This window comes from Neoarius graeffei, chromosome 28, assembly GCF_027579695.1.
Source record: "Neoarius graeffei isolate fNeoGra1 chromosome 28, fNeoGra1.pri, whole genome shotgun sequence".
In the NCBI taxonomy this organism is placed as follows: domain Eukaryota; kingdom Metazoa; phylum Chordata; class Actinopteri; order Siluriformes; family Ariidae; genus Neoarius; species Neoarius graeffei.
In genome coordinates this window covers 23,204,668-23,227,454 of record NC_083596.1, presented here as the reverse complement: position 1 = coordinate 23,227,454, position 22,787 = coordinate 23,204,668, and the positions used below count along the sequence as shown (strand labels likewise).

Genomic DNA, 22,787 nt, shown 5'->3' with positions numbered 1-22,787 from the left:
ATGGATAGCACTGTCGCCTCACAGCAAGAAGGTTCTGGGTTTGAGCCCAGCAGCCGACAGAGGCCTTTCTATGTGGAGTTTGCATGTTCTCCCCGTGTCTGCATGGGTTTCTTCTGGGTGCACCGGTTTCCCCCACAATCCAAAGACAGGCAGGTTAGGCTAATTGCTGGCTCTAAATTGACCGGAGGTGTGAATGTGAGTGTGAATAGTTGTTTGTCTCTGTGTGTCAGCCTTGCAATTTGTCCAGGGTGTACCCCACCTCTCGCCTATAGTCGGCTGGGATAGGCTCCAACTTGCCTGCAACCCTGCACAGGATAAGCGGCTACAGATAATGGATGGATATATATTTCCGCAACATGTGTGCGGTATTTACTTTCACCATTAGGTTATTCTCTTACATACAGTAGCTTATCTTATTTCTCCTCTTAGAATGCACTGGTATTTAGATTTTAGAAAGAAGAAGAAGAAACCTTTATTTGTCACATGCACACTTCAAGCACAGTGAAATTCATCCTCTGCATTTAACCCATCTGAAGCAGTGAACGCACGCGTGCACACACACACCCAGAGCAGTGGGCAGCCACACCAGAGCGCCTGGGGAGCAGTCAGGGGTTAGGTACCTTGCTCAAGGGCACCTCAGCCCAAGACCACCCCACGTCAACCTAACTGCATGTCTTTGGATTGTGGAGGAAACCCACGCAGACACAGGGAGAACATGCAAACTCCACACAGAAAGGTCCTCGCCGGCTGCTGGGTTCGAACCTGGAACCTTCTTGCTGTGAGGCGACCATGCTAACCACTACACCACTATTCCCTTTTGTAAGTTAGAGTATTTCTATAGTTGTTCTATTGAGCACAGGTGGTTTTTTTTGTCCTCCAGCTTGTACTGTTGTACAGCCCCGATTCCAAAAAAGTTGGGACACAGTACAAATTGTAAATAAAAATGGAATGCAATAATTTACAAATCTCAAAAACTGATATAACATAGACAACATATCAAATGATGAAAGTGAGACATTTTGAAATTTCATGCCAAATATTGGCTCATTTGAAATTTCATGACAACAACACATCTCAAAAAAGTTGGGACAGGGGCAATAAGAGGCTGGAAAAGTTAAAGGTACAAAAAAGGAACAGCTGGAGGACCAAATTGCAACTCATTAGGTCAATTGGCAACAGGTCATTAACATGACTGGGTATAAAAATAGCATCTTGCAGTGGCTCTCAGAAGTAAAGATGGGAAGAGGATCACCAATCCCCCTAATTCTGCGCCAACAAATAGTGGAGCAATATCAGAAAGGAGTTTGACAGTGTAAAATTACAAAGAGTTTGAACATATCATCATCTACAGTGCATAATATCATCAAAAGATTCAGAGAATCTGGAAGAATCTCTGTGCGTAAGGGTCAAGGCCGGAAAACCATACTGGGTGCCCGTGATCTTCGGGCCCTTAGACGGCACTGCATCACATACAGGCATGCTTCTGTATTGGAAATCACAAAATGGGCTCAGGAATATTTCCAGAGAACATTATCTGTGAACACAATTCACCGTGCCATCCGCCGTTGCCAGCTAAAACTCTATAGTTCAAAGAAGAAGCCGTATCTAAACATGATCCAGAAGTGCAGACGTCTTCTCTGGGCCAAGGCTCATTTAAAATGGACTGTGGCAAAGTGGAAGACTGTTCTGTGGTCAGACGAATCAAAATTTGAAGTTCTTTACGGAAATCAGGGACGCCATGTCATTCGGACTAAAGAGGAGAAGGACGACCCAAGTTGTTATCGGCGCTCAGTTCAGAAGCCTGCATCTCTGATGGTACGGGGTTGCATTAGTGCGTGTGGCATGAGCAGCTTACACATCTGGAAAGACACCATCAATGCTGAAAGGTATATCCAGGTTCTAGAGCAACATATGCTCCCATCCAGATGACGTCTCTTTCAGGGAAGACCTTGCATTTTCCAACATGACAATGCCAAACCACATACTGCATCAATTATAGCATCATGGCTGTGTAGAAGAAGGGTCCGGGTACTGAACTGGCCAGCCTGCAGTCCAGATCTTTCACCCATAGAAAACATTTGGCGCATCGTAAAACGGAAGATACGACAAAAAAGACCTAACTAGGATCTTACATTAGACAAGAATGGGTTAACATTCCTATCCCTAAACTTGAGCAACTTGTCTCCTCAGTCCCCAGACGTTTACAGACTGTTGTAAAGAGAAAAGGGGATGTCTCACAGTGCTAAACATGGCCTTGTCCCAACTTTTTTGAGATGTGGTGTTGTCATGAAATTTAAAATCACCTAATTTTTCTCTTTAAATGATACATTTTCTCAGTTTAAACATTTGATATGTCCTCTATGTTCTATTCTGAATAAAATATGGAATTTTGAAACTTCCACATCATTCCATTCCGTTTTTATTTACAATTTGTACTTTGTCCCAACTTTTTTACTGAACGGCTTCTGGGACAATTTCCCTGGAGATTAATGAAGTTTTATCTGGTTTGATATTAACAATATTGCACGCAATGTTGTTCCTTGAAAAAGAAAGTAAGTGTCATGTGCTGTTTCAGAAGGATCTGAAATCAGAAGATGACTGAACACGAAATCTCCATATAAGGACTGTGGAGTGTCAGGAGGACATGAGGACGGCAATAATGAGGCGACACCAGCATCCAGATGTGCTCCATGGAGGATTATGAAGGAGGATAAGGGAGAAGGCCAGTGTGTGATGCTTTGCATTAAGGTTTTTGCCTGATAGCAAAGTGTTCTCATGCTCAGGGAGATGTTTGGAGATGTTGATTGCGGGAAAGGCGGGTGCGAGAGGGGAAGTGAGGTGCGGCTCGTGGGCATGACGCAGCGCGTTTTTGCATGCGCGCTTATTTCTGCTGCGCGCGTCTCCATTACAGTACTGTCCCAAGCCAGGCACGGGAAAGACCAGAGCTTCTCCTCTAGCACCTCAAACATCATCCTGCACAGGAAATAACCGGTAAGAATAGCCTAGGTGTATGCTCATTTACCAAAACAGAAAATTTTGAAGAGAAAAGCAGAACTGGTTTAGATTAAATCGAGTAATAAGTAAACTGCGTAGCGTCCTGACAGAGCTGCGCCCTCACTCACCCTTCTGCCTTTTATCTCAGGCTGCTGCTGGACCGTTATTTGGTAATTATATATCAGATATTACACGTTTTGACAGCTTCATTGAGTATTTTCAGCCTTTTTAGCTCTTATCTATTGATGTTGTATTTATTTAAATTTTTTTTTTTTTGCTTATTCCAACAGAAGAATTATCCTACTAGGTAGTTTGGTTCTGAGGAATGCAGGCTTGTTCAGTCATGTCTGATGGCAAAAAGATTAAAAAAAAACAGAAAAGAAAAGGTGCAGGAGCTTCCTCGGAACTCTGAATTCATACTTAAGAAGTAGTCACTCTTTTAATTAGTCTACCTTATCAAGTTTTTAATATTTCTCATTCTGGTAAAGAAAGGCGATTGCAAAAATAATATGATATGATATGATATGATATGATATGATATGATATGATATATTCTCCTGAAATATAACGTATGTACTTTACAAACTGGAACACTGGGCAACCCCACCCATACCACAGTTGTGCTACTTGTGCAAAGCAAGCAACACATTTCCTGCAAAAGGCTATATGCATGCATGTTTACACAGTCTTTCTGAATCTGTAATTCGTGACACTAAAAATCAGCGCAGACTGACACCTACCAACACCTAGCTTTGTGTTCTGGGTAACCTTTATGTTCTTCAGATGCAATCAGATTGCATTTTATTGATCTGAGTGCCTTGTTGTGTTTCCTTTCCAGGTTTTAGAAGTCAAAATGATGTACTACAGCATCCTCGCTTCAGTCTGTCTGCTGGGTAATAAAACATTTTGGTTCTGTAATTCAGCCCATCGACAGGTTAAAAACTATATAGCATTGGTTAATAATTGGTTAATACTACAGAACAGGGTTGTCCGATATGGTTTATATTTAAATAGTAATTGCAAATTTGCAAAAAAAAAAAAACTTTTGCAATACAAAATAATGTAGTCCAAATTAACAAAATGGTCAAATGATTGTCGGCTAGTCTGTAAATCACAGTGCAAACTATTGCATCAGAGATGGGTTGTTTCTCATCTCATCTCATGATCTCATTATCTCTAGCCGCTTTATCCTGTTCTACAGGGTCGCAAGCAAGCTGGAGCCTATCCCAGCTTATCCCTACGGGCGAAAGGCGGGGTACACCCTGGACAAGTCACCAGGTCATCACAGGGCTGACACATAGACACAGACAACCATTCACACTCACATTCACACCTACGGTCAATTTAGAGTCACCAGTTAACCTAACCTGCATGTCTTTGGACTGTGGGGGAAACCGGAGCACCCGGAGGAAACCCACGCGGACACGGGGAGAACATGCAAACTCCACACAGAAAGGCTCTCGCCGGCCACGGGGCTTGAACCCGGACCTTCTTACTGTGAGGCAACAGCGCTAACCACCACACCGCCACACAACCCGTGCTGCGGGGGTTGTTTTTATATTGCGTAAAGCATGTTGCACAACTGCTGTCTGAGTGTACTTTTTTGTCTTTAAAGTGCAGTTATATTTCGCCACACTCTCACGCATGAGAGTGTGTTGTTATTGGAAAATAGTCAACATCAGGGTGATGTAATATGGCTAAACTTATAGACACTCCCCATCCTTTAATCCCTGATAGTTCTATGCAACAGCTACAAGGAAAGTTAGTTCCTGTCATCACTCATAATATAGCAGATGTACAATGTCTTTCCATCCCCTGTCTCTATTATTTCTCTCTTGAAGTTCAGAGAAATAATTGGAAAAAAATTAATTCAAAAATATAAATAAATAAATAAATAAATAAATAAATAAGGCTAATCATGTCACTGAGAAACTACCACTTGGCAGAAAATTAACATCTCCTTTTTGAAAACTTCACTATATATTGACATGATGATGATGTTTTATTAGCCTTCGACTGCCTCAATGAGCGTCCACCATATAGTAAGCTGTTACTATCAAAGTGCTTGAATATAAACTTGGTATTTAAATTACAGCCAGCAGTGCTGTCAGAAAATTTGAAAATTACTTTTAAAATTCTGACCGATCAGATTTGAGAATTCAACCACCCTGTGGTATAAATAAATTTAAACACGCTATTTAGCATAATATAAACTGTTATCATGTCCACCAAAAAAGAAAGTACCAGTTACTATCTGCAAGGCAACACATATTCTCAGCATATACTTACACACAGTGGTAAATAACCACTTCCTTAATATATAGTTGTTGTTCGTTGTAAAAAAAAAAAAAAAAATTTAAATGTTGGGTAAGTGTTGGACCAACACAACGCTGGGTTACATTAACATAGTGAAATGGGTTATGCATTTAATCCAGAAAGGTTTAACCAAAGGGTTGGGTTACTTTTGCAAGACTTAAGTTAAATTGACATAATGGTGAGGTTTCTATTTCAACCCATTATTTTAGTTATTTTGACTGTAGTGCTGGGTTAAATTTACCTAATTCTTGAGCTATTATTGACTCCTTTTCTTCATTTATTCACTGCTAATTATTCTTAATCATTCATAATAAATTATTTATTATACACCCTAATAATTTGAGCAAAGATGTGAAAGAAATTTGTTTTATTGTACCAGAATTCTTTAATTCATGCACTGTACAATAGAAACAGAACAGTATATGAAAAACAGGATATGAAAATATCAACAGTTTCAACTGTCACTAAAACCGACATGAAGAACAGACATGGGAAATGCTCTGTTCCATCCATTTTTAGTAGGCTAAGTAATGTTAGATTAGTGTTAGACCTGTGAATCAAACACAAAATAGATTGATTTGGACTAACATGACACTTGAAAAGTAGGCTTTACATCAGGATGAGAAACTAAAACGAATTTTAACGTTAAACAGTTCAAGGTTAAACAGTATCAAACATAAATGACAATGTTAACTAACATTAGTGAACATAAGCTATCAACACAATTAGCTAATGTGAATGTGAGTGTGAATGGTTGTCTGTGTCTATGTGTCAGCCCTGTGATGACCTGGCGACTTGTCCAGGGTGTACCCCGCCTTTCGCCCATAGTCAGCTGGGATAGGCTCCAGCTTGCCTGCGACCCTGTAGAACAGGATAAAGCGGCTAGAGATAATGAGATGAGATTGGCCAATTTTCCAGTGTATGTTGAAAACTGCTGCGGAGGACAGTTGGAAGAATTGCCTTTTTTTTTTTTTTTTACTTGTGACATAGCACAAATAATGAAGCAACTGAGTTAAATTTGTCAAGTGGCTGGATAGATTACGATCGCATTTGATGCAGGAGGGGAGGTGCACTCCATTCAACCACTAACCCAGCAGCTGGGTTTCAGAAAACTACCCAGAATGAGTCGGAATAACCAAAAAAAAAAAAACAGGTCAAACAGAATCAACCCAGCGTTTGGGTTCAGAAAACAACCCAGCATTTTTTAGTGTGATCACAGAATTTATAAAACTGACTACTGTTTTTTTTCTGACTATCCACAAAAATAATGATGTATCTCTGTCCTGTAGGCCTGGCCAGCTCTCAAAGTATAGACACGCTGACTGCTTGTTTGACCAAGGAACAGAATTTAAAGATGGAGTGCAAGTTCACGCGATCTAAATCAACCCATGAGGTTGTATGTACCTACAGAATAAATGATAAATTGGCGGCCAGTACGGATAAAAGACAAGCCGTGGATGACACATACAAGAACCGGGCTACTGTCGACATCAAGGACAAAACATGCGAGTTGCACCTGACAGGTTTCAAAGGTGAAGTGTCCGAGCTGTACAACTGTACCATCACTCAGGACCAGATTGCTTCAAAGACACTACCTGTGGAAAAGAGTAAGATTTGCATTTACATTTATCAAGTCAATGCAGTTGTTGACAAAAAAAAAGTGTTCAGGTTTGCCTAATTCTTGTTTTTCTTTCCTTGTGACATCCTCTTGTTTCCTTCTTCTTTGCATCACCCATCTCTTTCTCTTTCTGGCTCATGCTCTGGGATCTGTTGGTCTGTCTCAGCATAATTGGATTTTGCATTAATGTCATGAAAAGATGCCAATTAAAACTCACGAGTCATTCTGCATCCAGCAGGAAGTGCACTGTAAAACCAAAACACATTATTCATTAGAAGTGCTTTCTTGTGAATTGAGAGTGCTCAGTGTAATGATGCCTTGATGTTATCGCTATACAAACACATTTTATTTGTTTGTTCTAGAAAATATAAAGGCCTGCTCTGCTGGCAATACTCTGAAGCATGGTGGTGTGATTCTGCTGTTGGCGTTTGTCGTCCCTCTCCTGTCTGGGATGCTGTGAGCCATCAGGATGAATACTGGAGAGAAATACAGCCTTAAACGTTCACCGCTGGCCAGGCCATGCCAATGAAGCCAAAGTTTCCGCTCTGCACTGAAGAAACAATCTGTTCCTGCTCCTGAACTTTAAGTGCTTTCAATCGATGAGGATAATGCCTGTAGTCTTTCATTTATATTCACTTCTCTAGTCTGTGTTGGTGACAAATCAGTGTTAATGCTGGGATTTTCTGTCTCCTTTCTGTGTGTTAGTGGCGACTTCTTATAACATGCTGTATTGGATCATATTGCTTACCATATTATATCATAAGAAACAAGTGAAGTATGTGGGTACTGTTTTTTTTATTTTATTTTCAGGTTTTAGCCATCATGTTTACCAGGATATTAGTTTATTCTGATTTTTATTGGATGTTGCATTACTGCATTAAAAATGACTGTCTATATAGCTTGTCTGACCTTGGTACCTTATTTAAAGAAATAAAATGCATCTTCTGCTCCATTCAAGAAATATCTCACTAACTAAAAAATTTACTTGAATTTAAAAGGTTTACTTCGGTTAAACCCCCTCCGCCATCCCCATCCAACGGAAAGGGACCACTATTGAACTACAAGCTGGACAAACATGGTAGGTGTGTCTAATGAAGTGGCCCATATGTACAGCATAAACATATGGGCCACTTCATTAGACACACCTAGCATGTTTTTCCAGCTTGTAGCTCAGTGTGTGTGTGTGTGTGTAAAGAAAAAAATGAACTGCTCGTATATTAATCTTCTGATCTTCAGTGACATCCAAAATTTATTTTGTAACGAAATTTGATATCTCATCTCATTATCTCTAGCCGCTTTATCCTTCTACAGGGTCGCAGGCAAGCTGGAGCCTATCCCAGCTGACTACGGGCGAAAGGCGGGGTACACCCTGGACAAGTCGCCAGGTCATCACAGGGCTGACACATAGACACAGACAACCATTCACACTCACATTCACACCTACAGTCAATTTAGAGTCACCAGTTAACCTAACCTGCATGTCTTTGGACTGTGGGGGAAACCGAAGCACCCGGAGGAAACCCACGCGGACAACATGCAAACTCCACACAGAAAGGCCCTCGCCGGCCCCAGGGCTCGAACCCAGGACCTTCTTGCTGTGAGGCGACAGCGCTAACCTCTACACCACCGTGCCGCCGAAATTTGATATTCTTTGCCTTTTTTGTTTAAGGTTCCTTCACTGCTTGTTGTCAGTATTCTCTACTTAAAGAGAGCACAAAAGTGCTGCAGCACTTTAGTCTTTCAGTATCTGTCACCTCCTCGTCTGTACACCCTGCACATCATGCTTGCCATCTTGGAGACTGCTAATTAGCTAAGCCGATTCTTTGCTGGAAGTATGAGTCCAATGTTTGTTGTCTCCATTATCTCTACACTGGCTTTCTTATGACTATGATATAAATTATAAATGAAACAGAATATGATGAATGAGAAAAGAAGCTTGTGCCAAAAGCAAAACCTGATTGTTACCATTTATGATTGAGATTGTTTAATTGTTTCCTCCTATTATGTTACATTTCCAGCATCTAGAAGATGCACTTTCCCAGAACAACTTGCAGAAGTGCTTTGTTTCTACTGACAACACATCCTAATTCTAGTTCAATAAGACAGAGACGAAGAATGCCATCAGCCTGAAAACCCTGTTGGGAAGGTTAGTACAGGATGATGATGATGATGATGATGATGATTGCATTGTCACACAGTACAAAACTGTGGTGACAATGTACTGGGTTTTCAACTATCTGTCAAGTCAGAACAAGTACCTCAGACAGACAGCACCTTTCGCAATATTTGGGCAGTTCCGAGCAGAACTGACTTTTGGGTCATAATGTCATACTTCACGTCCAAAATGTCTAAGTATGTTTTTAACGCCCTTGGAATTGAACCCAAGGCGCCTATAACAACTGGAAAGACCTTGATCTTTGATTCTGGCAGGTCCCACATTTTTGAGATCTCGGCTTTCAGTAGTGCGTACTTGGTAATCTTATCTGCCTGTTTGGTGACAATGTTGTGGTCACCTGGTATTGCCACATCAGTTATCAGGCATTCCTTCTGCTCCTTCTTAAAGACCACCAAGTCAGGTTTACGAGCATCAATTACATGGTCAGTTTGGAACTCAAAGTCTCAAAGGATCTTGGGCTTCCTTTCCTCATCCAGCACTTTCTCGGGTGTATGTTGGTACCACTTGTCTTCCGTGGCATAGCCATACTTTCTGCACAAAAGCCAGTAGAGATTCAAGCAGACCGTATCATGCCGATGCTTGTATTCTTTCTGTGCAAGGCACTTGCATGCACTTACTATGTGCATGACATTCTCTATCGCAACTCCACACAATTGGCATAGCTTGGTGGCGCTAGTATGATAAATGTCATGCTTCACAGAATGGGTGTTAAGTGCTTGATCCTGAGCGGCAATGAATAAGCTTTCTGTGTTCTTTTTAAGATCACCTTTACTTAACCAAAGCCATGATGCTTCAGGATCTTTTAGTTCCATAGTATCTTCATGGAACTGCCAATGCAGCATCTTACCCAACAAGTTCTCGTCCTTCTCCCTTTCAAGCCTGTTCTTAAAATCTGCTTTGGATTCAACCTCATCCTTCTTTACTCGTTCCACCCTAGCAACGTACTTCAACAGTTCCTCCTCACTCCCCACCAAGTACCGTTCCAGATTTTTTTTCTCTCACTCTCATTACACTAATCAAGCCACACCCACCTCTGTTGCTCTTCATGTACAATCTTTGTACAAATGCCTTTGGATGGAGTACCCCATTCATCATCATGATCTTTTTGGTCTTTCTATCAAGCTCATCAATTTCTGCTTGGGTCCACCTCAAGATAGAGGCACTGTAGTGAACGACAGATACAGCCCAAGCATTGATGGCCTTAATGAGGTTTCTGGAGTGCAGCTTGGAGTGAAGAAGGAGTTTCAGTCTGTCCAGGTACGTTGTGGCCACTTTGGTCTTTATTTCACTATGTAGTATATCATCAAGTTCAAGGGTGCCAAGGTACTTTACCCACTGCAATTCAGTCGCTTATTATTATTATTATTATTATTATTATTATTATTATTATTATTATTATTATTAAATAGTTAAACAAAATGCATATTTAAATGTTGTCAGCCCTGCAATGACCTGGCGACTTGTCCAGGGTGTACCCTGCCTCTCACCCATAGTCAGCTGGGATAGGCTCCAGCTTGCCCACGACCCTGCACAGGATAAACAGTTACAGATAATGGATGGATGGATATTTAAGTGTTTGGTGAAGGGGTAGGTCTTTAGTCTTCTTTTAAAGACAGCCAGTGACTCAGTTGTTCAGACAGTCAGGGGATGTTCACTCCACCATCTGGGTGCCAGGACAGTGAGGAGCATTGATATATGTCTTCCAAGTACTCTGAGAGATGATGGATCAGGTCGAGCCATGCTAGATATTTGGAGGGTGTGTGATGCAGAGTGGAGTTTGATAAATGCTTTAAGGTAGTCCCACAAGGCTCAATACTTGGTCCTCTTCTGTTCTCCCTCAATACCCTATCTCTTGGTGAGGTCATATCCTCACATGGGATTTCATATCACTACTATGCAGATGATACTCATCTCATCCTCTCCTTCACTCCTTCAAACACTCATATTTCTGCTCAGATCTCTGCATGTCTGGCAACCATCTCATAATGGATGGCAGCTAAAACCTAATCCCAGCAAAACTGAACTGGGGTTCATCCAAGGTGATTCATCACTTTGTCAGGACTTTGTGATCTCCCTGGAAAACTCAGATCTCACCTTCGGTCACTGCATGCAATCTTAAGGTAACCATGGAGATTCAACTGTCCTTTTCCTCTTAAGAGTCAAGATGTTTATTTGTCATATACACAATAACAGACACAACGGTTTATTATTGGGTAATGAAGTTCTTATTTTGCAACTGCCCGACCAAACTATGCTTACCAGTATAAAAAGAAAAAGAAAAAAAAAAAAAATATATATATATATATATATATATATATATATATATATATATATATATATATATATATATATATATATATATATGTATATATATTATGGCATGCCGTTCAGGAAATTAATTTTTGAATATATTGAATGAATCCCCGAATATATTGAATGAATCCCCGAATATATTGAATGAAACTCTGAATATATGGAATGAATCCCCGAATATATTGAATGAAACTTTGAATATATGGAATGAAACTCTGAATATATGGAATGAAACTTTGAATATATTGACTGAATCCCCGAATATATTGAATGAAACTTTGAATATATTGAATGAATCCCCGAATATATTGAATGAAACTCTGAATATATGGAATGAAACTCTGAATATATTGAATGAATCCCCGAATATATTGAATGAAACTCTGAATATATGGAATGAAACTTGGCTGACGTCATGAAGGCACTGCCGCCGTCCTCCAGCAAAAATGAGTCAGTCAGCTCGGGATTTGGTTGCGGCTATTTTAAACAATAAAGACATTGTTAACACTCTGGCGAATGCTTGTGGTTTTATTCGTGTTTACTTCTTTTATGTGCAACGAAGCTACGGTGACAAAGTCATTTCCCTCGTGGATCATATTTGTATAACGGTATTTTCTGTATATAAAACTAATTTGTAAATTTTGTTTGTCGAGTTTTACAGCGTTTCTCAATATACTCTAATACTCTCCTCTGAGTCAGAGTTTTTCTTGGGACCTGTTGTCTGTCTGCCGAGCTGTGGGAGCGGGGGCAGAATACAGAGTTTCATTCCATATATTCAGGGTTTCATTCCATATATTCAAAGTTTCATTCAATATATTCAGGGATTCATTCAATATATTCAAAGTTTCATTCCATACATTCAGAGTTTCATTCCATATATTCAAAGTTTCATTCAATATATTCGGGGATTCATTCAATATATTCAAAGATTAATTTCCTGAACGGCATGCCATAATATTATATATATATATATATATATATATATATATATATATATATATATATATATATATATATATATATATATATATATAAATAAAATTGAAATATAAAATATAAAGTGCATATGGAATGCAAAATATAAAAGTAGAATGAAAAATGAAGATAACATTTAAAAAAAAGGAGAGGCAAACAATGTGCAAACATAGAGGTAGATATACTGTGCAATGTCTTGTGCAAAATTGCTAATATAATCCGTGTTTCAAAGCCTGATGGAAAAATAGAGGTAGATGGTGATTTTAATCCATGGTTCAAAAGCCTGATGGAAATATAGAGGTAGATGGTGATTATAATCCGTGGTTCAAAAGCCTGATGGCCTGGGGGTAAAAACTGTTTGTCAGTCTAGTAGTCCTTGCTTTCACACTCCTGTAGCGTCTGCCAGATGGTAGGAGCGTGAATAGTCTGTGTTGTGGGTGTGTTTGGTCCCTGATGATGCTCTGTGCCCTTTTTGTGACCCGGGTGTTGTAAATGTCCTGTAGTGGGGGGAGGACAGCTCCACAGATGAACTGTGCCATTTTAATGACATGCTGGAGAGCCTTTCTGTCCTGAGTTGTGCAGTTCCCGTACCACACAGTGATGGAATTTGTCAGGACACTCTCCACTGTGCACCTCTAGAAGTTGCTGAGGAGTTTGGTGGACAGTCCAAATTTCCTCAGCTTCCTCAGGAAGAAGAGTCTCTGTTGAGCCTTCTTGATGGCCTGCTGTGTGTTGTGTGTCCAGGTGAGATCCTCACTGATGTGAGTTCTAAGGAATTTAAATGTTTTCACCCTCTCCACCTGTGTCCCGTTGATGTGCAGCAAGGCGTGCTGGTCTCCCCTCCTCTTCCTCGGGTCAATAATCATCTCCTTGGTCTTCTCAGCATTCAAGGAGAGGTTATTTTCCTGGCACCAGGAGACCAGCTGAGCCACCTCCTCCCTGTAGGCTCTCTCATCTCCGCTGGTGATCAGCCCAATGACAGTGGTGTCGTCAGCGAACTTGATGATGGAAGTGTTGCTCTGGGTGGGGGTGCAGTCATAGGTGAAGAGGGTGCACAGGAGTGGACTGAGCACACAGCCTTGGGGGATCCCTGTGCTCACTGTCTTGGTGCTGGATGTTCTGGTACTGACTCTGACAGCCTAGGGTCTGTTTGTGAGAAAGTCCAGGACCCAGCAGCAGAGGGAGGATGTCAGTCCAAGGGTGGAGAGCTTCTCTGTCAGTCTGCTGGAGATGACGGTGTTGAAGGCTGAACTGTAGTCCACAAACAGCATTCGAACATAGGTGTCCCTGTGTTCCAGGTGTGACAAGGCTGTGTGGATGGCTGCATTGCTAGTCTGACATGCTCATGTTGATTTCTCCTTCCTAGGTTCTCTCATGGGGCGGCACGGTGGTGTAGTGGTTAGCGCTGTCGCCTCACAGCAAGAAGGTCCTGGGTTCGAGCCCCGGGGCCGGCGAGGGCCCTTCTGTGTGGAGTTTGCATGTTCTCCCCGTGTCCGCATGGGTTTCCTCCGGGTGCTCCGGTTTCCCCCACAGTCCAAAGACATGCAGGTTAGGTTAACTGGTGACTCTAAATTGACCGTAGGTGTGAATGTGAGTGTGAATGGTTGTCTGTGTCTATGTGTCAGCCCTGTGATGACCTGGCGACTTGTCCAGGGTGTACCCCGCCTTTCGCCCGTAGTCAGCTGGGATAGGCTCCAGCTTGCCTGCGACCCTGTAGAAGGATAAAGCGGCTAGAGATAATGAGATGAGATGAGATGAGATGAGATGAGATGAGGTTCTCTCATACCACCCCATTGCTACATTCCCTCCACTGGTTTCCTCTAGCTGACTGCATCAGATTTAAACACTACAAAGCCAAAAACCGACCTGCACCCACTTACCTCAAAGCAACCATCACACACCACACTGCACCGTACTCCTTCCAATCCTCTAGCAATGCTCAATTGGTCCCATCATCTCTCAGGGTACAAGGAAGGCATGATTCAAGACTTCTCGTTTCTGGCACTGAGGTGGTGGAATGAACTTCCCCTAGATATCTAAACAGCTGAATCACTGAATTCAAACAACGACTAAAAACCTACCTGAAGTACTTAAATTAGCACTTTAACTTATATAAGAATACCATCAGTGTAAAAGCCCTGTTGGGGAAGTTATATACACTGATGGAATTCTTAGTCTGTGACCTAGCGACCCAGTATCAGATTGTATTTATTGATTGAGACTTCAATGTACTTCTGTAAGTCTCGCTGGATAAGGGTGTCTGCCAAATGCCATAAATCTACAGTGGCAAGAATAAGTAAGTGAACCTTTTGGAACTACCTGCATTAATGGATACATTTATCTTAAAATATGGTCTAATCTTCATCTACATTACAGTAATGAATAAACACAATCTGTTTTAACTAATAGCACACAAATTATTGCTTTGTTCCTGTCCATACAGCACGATGGTGTAGTGCTTAGCACTGTCTAACTTCCCCTAGGTATCTAAACAGCTGAGTCACTGGCTGTCTTCAAACAATGACTAAAAACCTACCTCTTCCTGAAGGACTTAAATTAGCACTTTAATATATATGGCATTTGACAAGAAGGTTCTCGGTTCAAGCCCAGCGGCCAATGGGGGCCTTTCTGTGTGGAGTTTGCATGTTCTCTCTGTGTCTGCGTGGGTTTCCTCCGGGTGCTCCGGTTTCCCCCACAGTCCAAAGAGGTCATGTCTGAAGTTTGTCAAAGAGCACCTTGACACTCTACTGGGAAAATTGTTTTGTGGACTGATGAAACGCAGATAGAATTAAAGCTGCTAGTGGCCTTGACGGGCCCTTGCACGTGTGGTTCCACAACCCAGGACATTCCGCCACCCAACAAAACAGTCACATGTCATATATTCATCAAATGTTCAAAGGTGATGTGCATGTTGCAAATGCCATGACTGCTTGACGGATGAGAGATAGACAGACAAAGACTGTAAGTGTGTGTGTGTGTTTCTGTGGTGTGAAAATGTACATTTATATATGTACAAAACTATACATGTGTCTCCTCCTTATCTCTATCTCACGCTGTAATCTTAAGTCATCTTAGCTTTCCTGTGTCTGCAGTGTGTGTGTGTGTGTGTGTGTGTGTGTGTGTGTTGCTAGGACAACTATCATGATTCATGTCATTTTTGTACTGATCTAAGGGTTCTGAGTAAGATTCTAGCCCAGGGGTGGGCAAACGTTTTGGCTCAGGGGCCACATTGACTTTTGAAATTTGCCAGGCGGGCCGGGCCAACACCAAATTCATACATATCGAACATAAACCGGAAAAGCTTTAGTGTTATTGTAAGGCAGAGGTGGGCAAACTACGGCCCGCGGGCCACATCCGGCCCGTTGGCGTTTTTAATCCGGCCCGCGGAAGACAATCATATAAACACGATTGAGCAGATCTATAAACTATAAGCGTCAGTGTTATCATGTAGACAGGTGTTCTAGAGATCCGTCTTTCCAGTCAGTCGTATTCACGCGAGATTGCATTTGCAGAGTGGTGCAGCGCGTGCCATGGAAGTCATTCTGGCATCCGTGCCACTGATGATCTCAAGAACACAGGATAAAACTTTACAATGAGTGGTCCTAAAAAAAGAAAAGTGGACAGTGAGTGCAGGGTGTACAATAAAGAATGGACAACTAAATATTTTTTTGCTGAAGTCCGATCAAAGGCTGTATGCCTTATTTGCAAAGAAACCGTTGCAGTTTTAAATGAATATAACATCAAACGGCACTTTTCCTCCAAGCATGCTAATTATGCTAACAACCAGTCAGCTGCCAGGATGAGTAGGATGCCAGTGTATTTGTATATTTGTATCATTTTATACATACAACTAAATTGCATATCATTAAATTGAACTAAATTACATATCAGTACATATCATTTTTGTACATTTCACTGAACTTGTAGATTTACACCTGAGTGTTTTTTTTTTAACCATCCACTTCCAGCCTACCAGTACAACCAACCACCATTAGTAGGAGAGGTACCACACCATTCCAAAATGTTTGCAGTTCAACAGTTTGGGTACCACCCCATGCCAACATGTTTGCAGTTCAGTGGTTTGGCACTGGATCCATCCAGCCCACAAAATCAAACAAAATGGCTCAAGAAAACAAAAAACTCCAAACTGGTTTTCAGGTTCAAAGTCACTCACTGAAATATTTCCAGTCCTCAAAATATCAAAACACAGGTTCCAAACAGGTTTTCATATTCCAAAAGGCCACTCATAGATCAGAATAACCTCCACAGGCAAAAGTCCAGGAACAGATATAAGCAGAAGCAAGGTCAGCTGCTCATAATACACCTATAATAGCAGACAGGGACATAAATGAGGGGCGGAGCAGACACCCAAAAGCACACAGTACTTAAAAACAAACACCAGCACTACAGCAGCCACCCACGACAACCAAAATTACTAAGAGTTATACTTTTTATATTATTGTCTGTAAACATGTGACTACCATCTTATTACAGCTCCAACATAGTTTTAAAAAGAGAAAGTGTTAATACTCACATTCACTCAGCAACCGCTGAGCTGTATTCGTCCGTGCTTGCGCTGACTGGTTGTTAGCATAATTAGCATGCTTGGAGGAAAAGTGCCGTTTGATGTTATATTCCTTTAAAACTGCAACGGTTTCTTTGCAAATAAGGCATACAGCAGGGCTATTCAATTAGTTTTCCTTCTGGGCCACATTTTGAATCCAAGAGCTTGAGCTGAGCCACAAGTTCTCCGAGGTCACTAACAAGTGGCACAGCCGATTATCTATCTATTTATTATTATTATTATTATTATTGTTATTATTATTATTGTTATTATTATTATTATTATTATTATTATTAACATTGAAGAGGCCTAATCAAAATTCACTTGAACAACACTCTTTATTGTGCCCTTTATTTAAAACAAACAAAAAATTCAACATTTATCAACATTTCTCACTGTTCATTAGGCTACTGAACAGAACATTAGCCCACTGCTGCCTTCAGTGTGAGAAGTGGCATTTTTTGTTTTGCACAAGATCTGTGATGTTTGGTGCATAAGATGTCAACCCAATCCGAAGGCACTGGTGAAGTTTGTTGTCAGTTAGGGAGCACCGATAACTGTTCTTAATTGCGTTCACATGTGAAAAGCTCGATTCGCAAGTGTATGTTGATCCAAACATACTGAGCACGAAGATTGCCACTTTCTTGGTGTTGGGGAATTGGTGTGAGTTCAAATCACTCCAGAACTTTGCTGGCCCATCGTTGCGAAGCACCCCAGCCATGGTAGCAGATGACTGCATGTCAACAAGTTCAAGAATGAATTTACCCTCGTCGATGGAAGGGACCGCTTGCTTTGCTCTGGCAGATAAGTCTCCTTCTTTTGCAGCAGTGAATGGGTCTCTGGCAAAGGCCATAACCTCCGTGGGCAGAGCAAGTCCATCCAGTCGAGCAGCAAAATTTTCGTTCAGCTTTGCAATGAAATCCCTCATCACGTCTGTGATTTGTGTCGGGGATGCGATGTATTCGCGGAGCGTCGGGAAATGCAACATTCTGCCTGTAAGGTCAGTGGCGAAAAGATCCAATTTGACAGGGAATGCCCTCATCTGTTCCACAAGATCAATGACCGTTTTATCTCTGCCTTGTAATGCCAAATTTAGGTCATTCAGATGCTTGAATATGTCGTTTAGAAAGCACACAGCAGACATGAATGCATCATCACGCATGCGATTCAAGTGGATATGCGCTTTCCTGTGCTTGTTGTTGCGCAGAAAAACCGCTATCTCCTCTCGGAGATGACAGAAGCGATCCAGTGCTCGGCCTTTGGACAGCCATCGGACATCGTTGTGCAAAAGGAGATCGTAATGGTCTGCATTCATTTCTGCCAACAGCTGACGGAACAAGCGATGTTGGAGGCTTGACGTGGATCGAATAAAGTTAATTATAGCCATCACATCATCCATCACTTCTTTCAGCTCCCCGCTTAGCTTTGAACACAGCACTGCCTGGTGCACAATGCAGTGCACATATTTCAAGTCAGGTGAGATAGCAGACCAACGCGCTACCAACCCACTTTTTTTGCCTGTCATGGATGGAGCCCCATCAGTCACAAGCATGCACACACGTTTCATGTCCAGACCGTTGTCCCTGAAGAAAGATGAAATTTTGTCAAAAATCACCTCGCCCGTTGTGTGTTCTTCTAACGGCAGTAAGCCGAGCAGCTCCTCTCGAAAGATTGTGCCATCATAAAAGCGCACATATATGCACAATTGTGCTGTATCACTTTGATCTGTTGACTCGTCTACAGCTACAGACATCACGTCAGCTTTTTTCAGATCATTTAGCAGCGAGTCAAATGCTTGGGTAGCAAGTATTTCTACTCTACGACTGTTAGAGGTGTCTGACAAGGGGACGTTTTTGAGAGCTGACACCACATTTGTTTTTATTTTTTCGTCACTTATGACCTCCTCCACCATGGCCAACACACATTCTTTCACTGTTTCGGAGACGGTGAATGGCATTTTCTTTTTAGCCAAAATCCAAGCTACCCTCAGAGATGCTGATGTAGCTCTTTCTTGAGAGGTGCAAGCTCTTACCATGGTTGTCATGCTCCGAGAGTAAGACGCGATCAGGCTCTGTACTTTAGCAGCCCTCTCTGCAGATCCCTCCGGGAAGTTCACGCGGAATGTTGGGTGTTTTTCCAGGTGGTGTCTCCGAATATTGTAATCTTTTAGCACAGAAATGCATTCGTTGCATATCAAACACATTGGTTTGGCGTTGGCAGTTGGCAAAATAAACAAATATTTCTCAGTCCATGCTGGGTTGAATCGACGATTCTCGTCCTCAATTTTTCGCTTACATGTAGAGAGAGACATGTTTGTTTCTTTCTTTTTTTTAAACAGTGCCTAGCTTAAAATACAGCACGTCTTTGTATGCAGCATGTTGCTAGGGACTCATATGTTGCTAGTGTCGCTAGTTCCACTCTTCCACACATACCACTCTTCCGCTTTTCCGCGCACTTGATAGAGTATGCATAGGCTATTTGTTGTTTCCATTTGAACATACTGAGTTAACAGTAGCTGGGAAATAACAAACGTGCAAAATAATTATTACAATATTATCTATTTATTTTTATCAGGTAATGAAAATGCATGTACTAAGTTTTGGAGACTCGTGGTATTGGCCTATACGGAATTAGTGACGCATCACGTCAGCCGCGTCCGGGCCGCATCTGGGTCGCGTGTGGGCCGCATGTGGCCCGCGGGCCGCCATTTGAATAGGCCTGGCATACAGCCTTTGATCGGACTTCAGCAAAAAAATATTTAGTTGTCCATTCTTTATTGAACACCCTGCACTCACTGTCCACTTTTCTTTTTTTAGGACCACTCATTGTAAAGTTTTATCCTGTGTTCTTGAGATCATCAGTGGCACGGGCGCCAGAATGACTTCCATGGCACGCGCTGCACCACTCTGCAAATGTAATCTCGCGTGAATACGACTGACTGGAAAGACGGATCTCTAGAACACCTGTCTACATGATAACACTGACGCTTATAGTTTATAGATCTGCTCAATCATGTTTATATGATTGTCTTCCGCGGGCCGGATTAAAAACGCCAACGGGCCGGATGTGGCCTGCGGGCCGTAGTTTGCCCACCTCTGTTCTAACCATAAGTTCTAAAGAGTTTTGTTTCAATTAGGGGGCGCTATGAAGTCCCTGGGGACGCCCAGGGCCAAACGTCTGTGGCTAAGAAGCGGTTACAATGACTGATGTGTGTATCAAATTTCATGAGTTTTCGTGCATGGGAAATGCCTCAAAATAGGCCAAGCACAACAGAAAAAGAAGAAGAAGAATCCTTCGAAAAACAATAGGGTCTTCACACCAAACAGTGCTTGGGCCCTAATAATAATCCTTCGATAAACAATAGGGTCTTCGCACCGAACGGTGCTCAGGCCCTAATAATCCTTTGAAAAACAATAGGGTTGATGATGCTGAGGTAGGTAGACAGAGAAGAAAACAGTACATTTGTGAACAGACACATTTACAGAACTCCATGCCAATATTTCCCGCAGAAGAAAGGGTAGACAACAGGGGTAGTTTACGAAGACAGTATCCATTAACTTTGGCATGGGCAATTACTGTACATAAGGTACAATCGCTCACAATTGATGAAGTTGTTGTGTCCCTTAAAAAAATATTTGCTGCCGGCCAAGCATATGTAGCACCAAGTCGAGTAAAAACCATAGCAGGCCTAATTATACAGGATTTTAATGAGAAAGCCATTTACTGTAAAGATAGAATTCAGCAGACAGTTAACGAAATGCCACAATTTTTGTCTGACACTGATTTTGTAATGCCTTTGTCAGAAACTTTCTCAGTCTATTTATTAAATGTTCAGAGCTTACAAGCACACATAGAAGATCTGAGAACTTGTGTTAAAACCCTGCTTCCCAGCTGTGTTGCTCTGACAGAAACATGGCTCCCTTCTCGTTTCACTACTGACAGACTAAATTTAGCTGACTATGATTTTCACAGCACTCCACGTACTTCATACTCTGAAGACAACTGCCAGTTAAATGCTTTGCGCAGTCAACAACATGGTGGAGTTGGCATGTACACCAAATCTGGCTTAACATACAGTAGGCAAAACATTCCAGATTTGAATTTAGAGTGTTCAGTGATACACTATACTGACTTGGATATTATATTCAGTGTTGGGCACGTTACTTTGAAAAAGTAATTAGTTACAGTTACTAGTTACTTACCCAAAAAAGTAACTGAGTTAGTAACTGAGTTACTTCACTATAAAAGTAACTAGTTACCCAGGAAAGTAACTAATGCGTTACTTTTTTACGTTAAAAAATGTCAAATAATTTGGAGTAATTTGGAGTAAAGCAGCAAACAACAGATACCCATACAGAGGTTTTAATTTATTGCACCTCAACACACCACAATTACAACTGAACTTCAAGCATTTTCTTTCTTTACAAATGTAAGCAGTTAAACAATATGACATGTTTTACACTTGACATGCTGCAAATTAAAACAAACTTTCACAGTTTCAGACAACTGGTGGACATATACTTCCAACTTATTTTTTTCTTCACTAAAGGAAACAGTTTAAGAATACGAAGTACTTCAAACTCGCTGTGCTCCAAATCAAAAATAATTTAAAAAAAAAAGAAAAAAGTTTGCAGCTTCAGACCACTAGTAGGCATACTGTACTTCAAGTATGTTCTTCTTCACAAACATAAACAGTTTAACAGTATCAGTGTTTTCACTGTGTACCCATCCATGCTCTACCTCAAACATTTACTTTATCAGTAAATTGTAAGTATTCACAAATCAAAATAGCATGCTGAAAATAAAAGCCATGAATGGGGATTAAGTTGATAGAGTACTGATCATAAGGTTTGACATCCTAGAAAAGTAGGTCTTTGGAATTTGTATAGTGCTCTTTTGCACAAATTGCTTTAAACTCGCATACAACTTAAGACAAGAGGTGGACATACAGTGCTCCAAGTATGTTCTTAAAAAGAAAAGTAAACAGTTTAACAGAAGTGCTTTTAAAATTGTACTGAAAATGTATATGACTTTTTTCAAAAAACAAATTCACCTTTGAAACCTATAGCTTCATTCCATTCACCTATCTATCCATTCTCAACACACATCCATCCATGCATGCATGCGATCAGTCATCCACCCAGCCAACGCAGTCATCTCACCATTTTAGCTATTAAACCAGTGATTGTATCTTAAAAGTAGAAGCTTTTCAAACTTAAGGTCAGAGAGTCTGTTTCTCTTTGGAGTGAAGACGAGCTTTCCCAGGCTAAAAAGTCTCTCTACGGGAGCACTGGATGGAGTGGCTGCATTGTATTTGAGTGAAACTGTCTTTATCAGTGGAAATCCATGAAGAGAGTCCATCCCTTGTGCTGCTGATTTGAAATAATCTGCAACTTGACTTTCAGCAGTAGCAGCAGTGGCATCCTCATCATCAAAGGCAAAGAACTCGTCCTCTATAGTTGAGTCAGTATGTGTTGGTGTGCTGGTAGTACCTGTCTGCTGGTCTTCCTCTCGAGCACTTTTACGGCATTCAGCGAGCAGACTTGCCTTAGCCTTGTCCTTCTTCTCTTGTGTCCGCAGCCAACGTAATTTAAACCTGGGCAGAGTCACAGCAGCCAAGATAGCGTTCTCGCTCTCCAGCACCTCCGCAAATCTTGTTTTAATTGCCTGAAATTACATATAATACAAAGAACATATTATACTGACTGTCTACACACACGCACACACAAGACATGATGAGCATAATTATATGCAATAATACATACACATAATACAAACAAAATAACATTTTTTTCATTAGGTATCAATGTATTTAGCTTACTCAAAAATAA

General features: G+C 41.2%; 2 protein-coding genes across 3 annotated transcripts; one reads left to right on the top strand and one right to left on the bottom strand.

Moving 5' to 3' along the window:
- Nucleotides 1–2,878: 2,878 nt before the first annotated feature.
- Nucleotides 2,879–7,826, top strand: thy1 (Thy-1 cell surface antigen). 2 transcript variants are annotated; one of them, XM_060912531.1, is made up of 5 exons: nucleotides 2,879–2,991; nucleotides 3,143–3,164; nucleotides 3,833–3,887; nucleotides 6,600–6,917; nucleotides 7,291–7,826. In XM_060912531.1, exons 3-5 carry the CDS (start codon nucleotides 3,848–3,850, stop codon nucleotides 7,386–7,388), a joined length of 456 nt encoding a protein of 151 aa, XP_060768514.1. In that variant the 5' UTR covers nucleotides 2,879–2,991; nucleotides 3,143–3,164; nucleotides 3,833–3,847; the 3' UTR covers nucleotides 7,389–7,826. The 2 variants fall into 2 exon arrangements, with proteins under 2 accessions (XP_060768514.1, XP_060768513.1); XM_060912530.1 differs by lacking the exon at nucleotides 3,143–3,164 and having other exon boundaries at nucleotides 2,880–2,991.
- A 1,721-nt stretch (nucleotides 7,827–9,547) lies between these two features.
- On the bottom strand, nucleotides 9,548–19,000 carry LOC132875438 (SCAN domain-containing protein 3-like). Its single transcript, XM_060912211.1, has 3 exons — nucleotides 17,578–19,000; nucleotides 11,199–11,253; nucleotides 9,548–9,635 (listed from the first exon to the last, which is right to left on the bottom strand). Exons 1-3 carry the CDS (start codon nucleotides 18,998–19,000, stop codon nucleotides 9,548–9,550), a joined length of 1,566 nt encoding a protein of 521 aa, XP_060768194.1.
- Nucleotides 19,001–22,787: the final 3,787 nt, after the last annotated feature.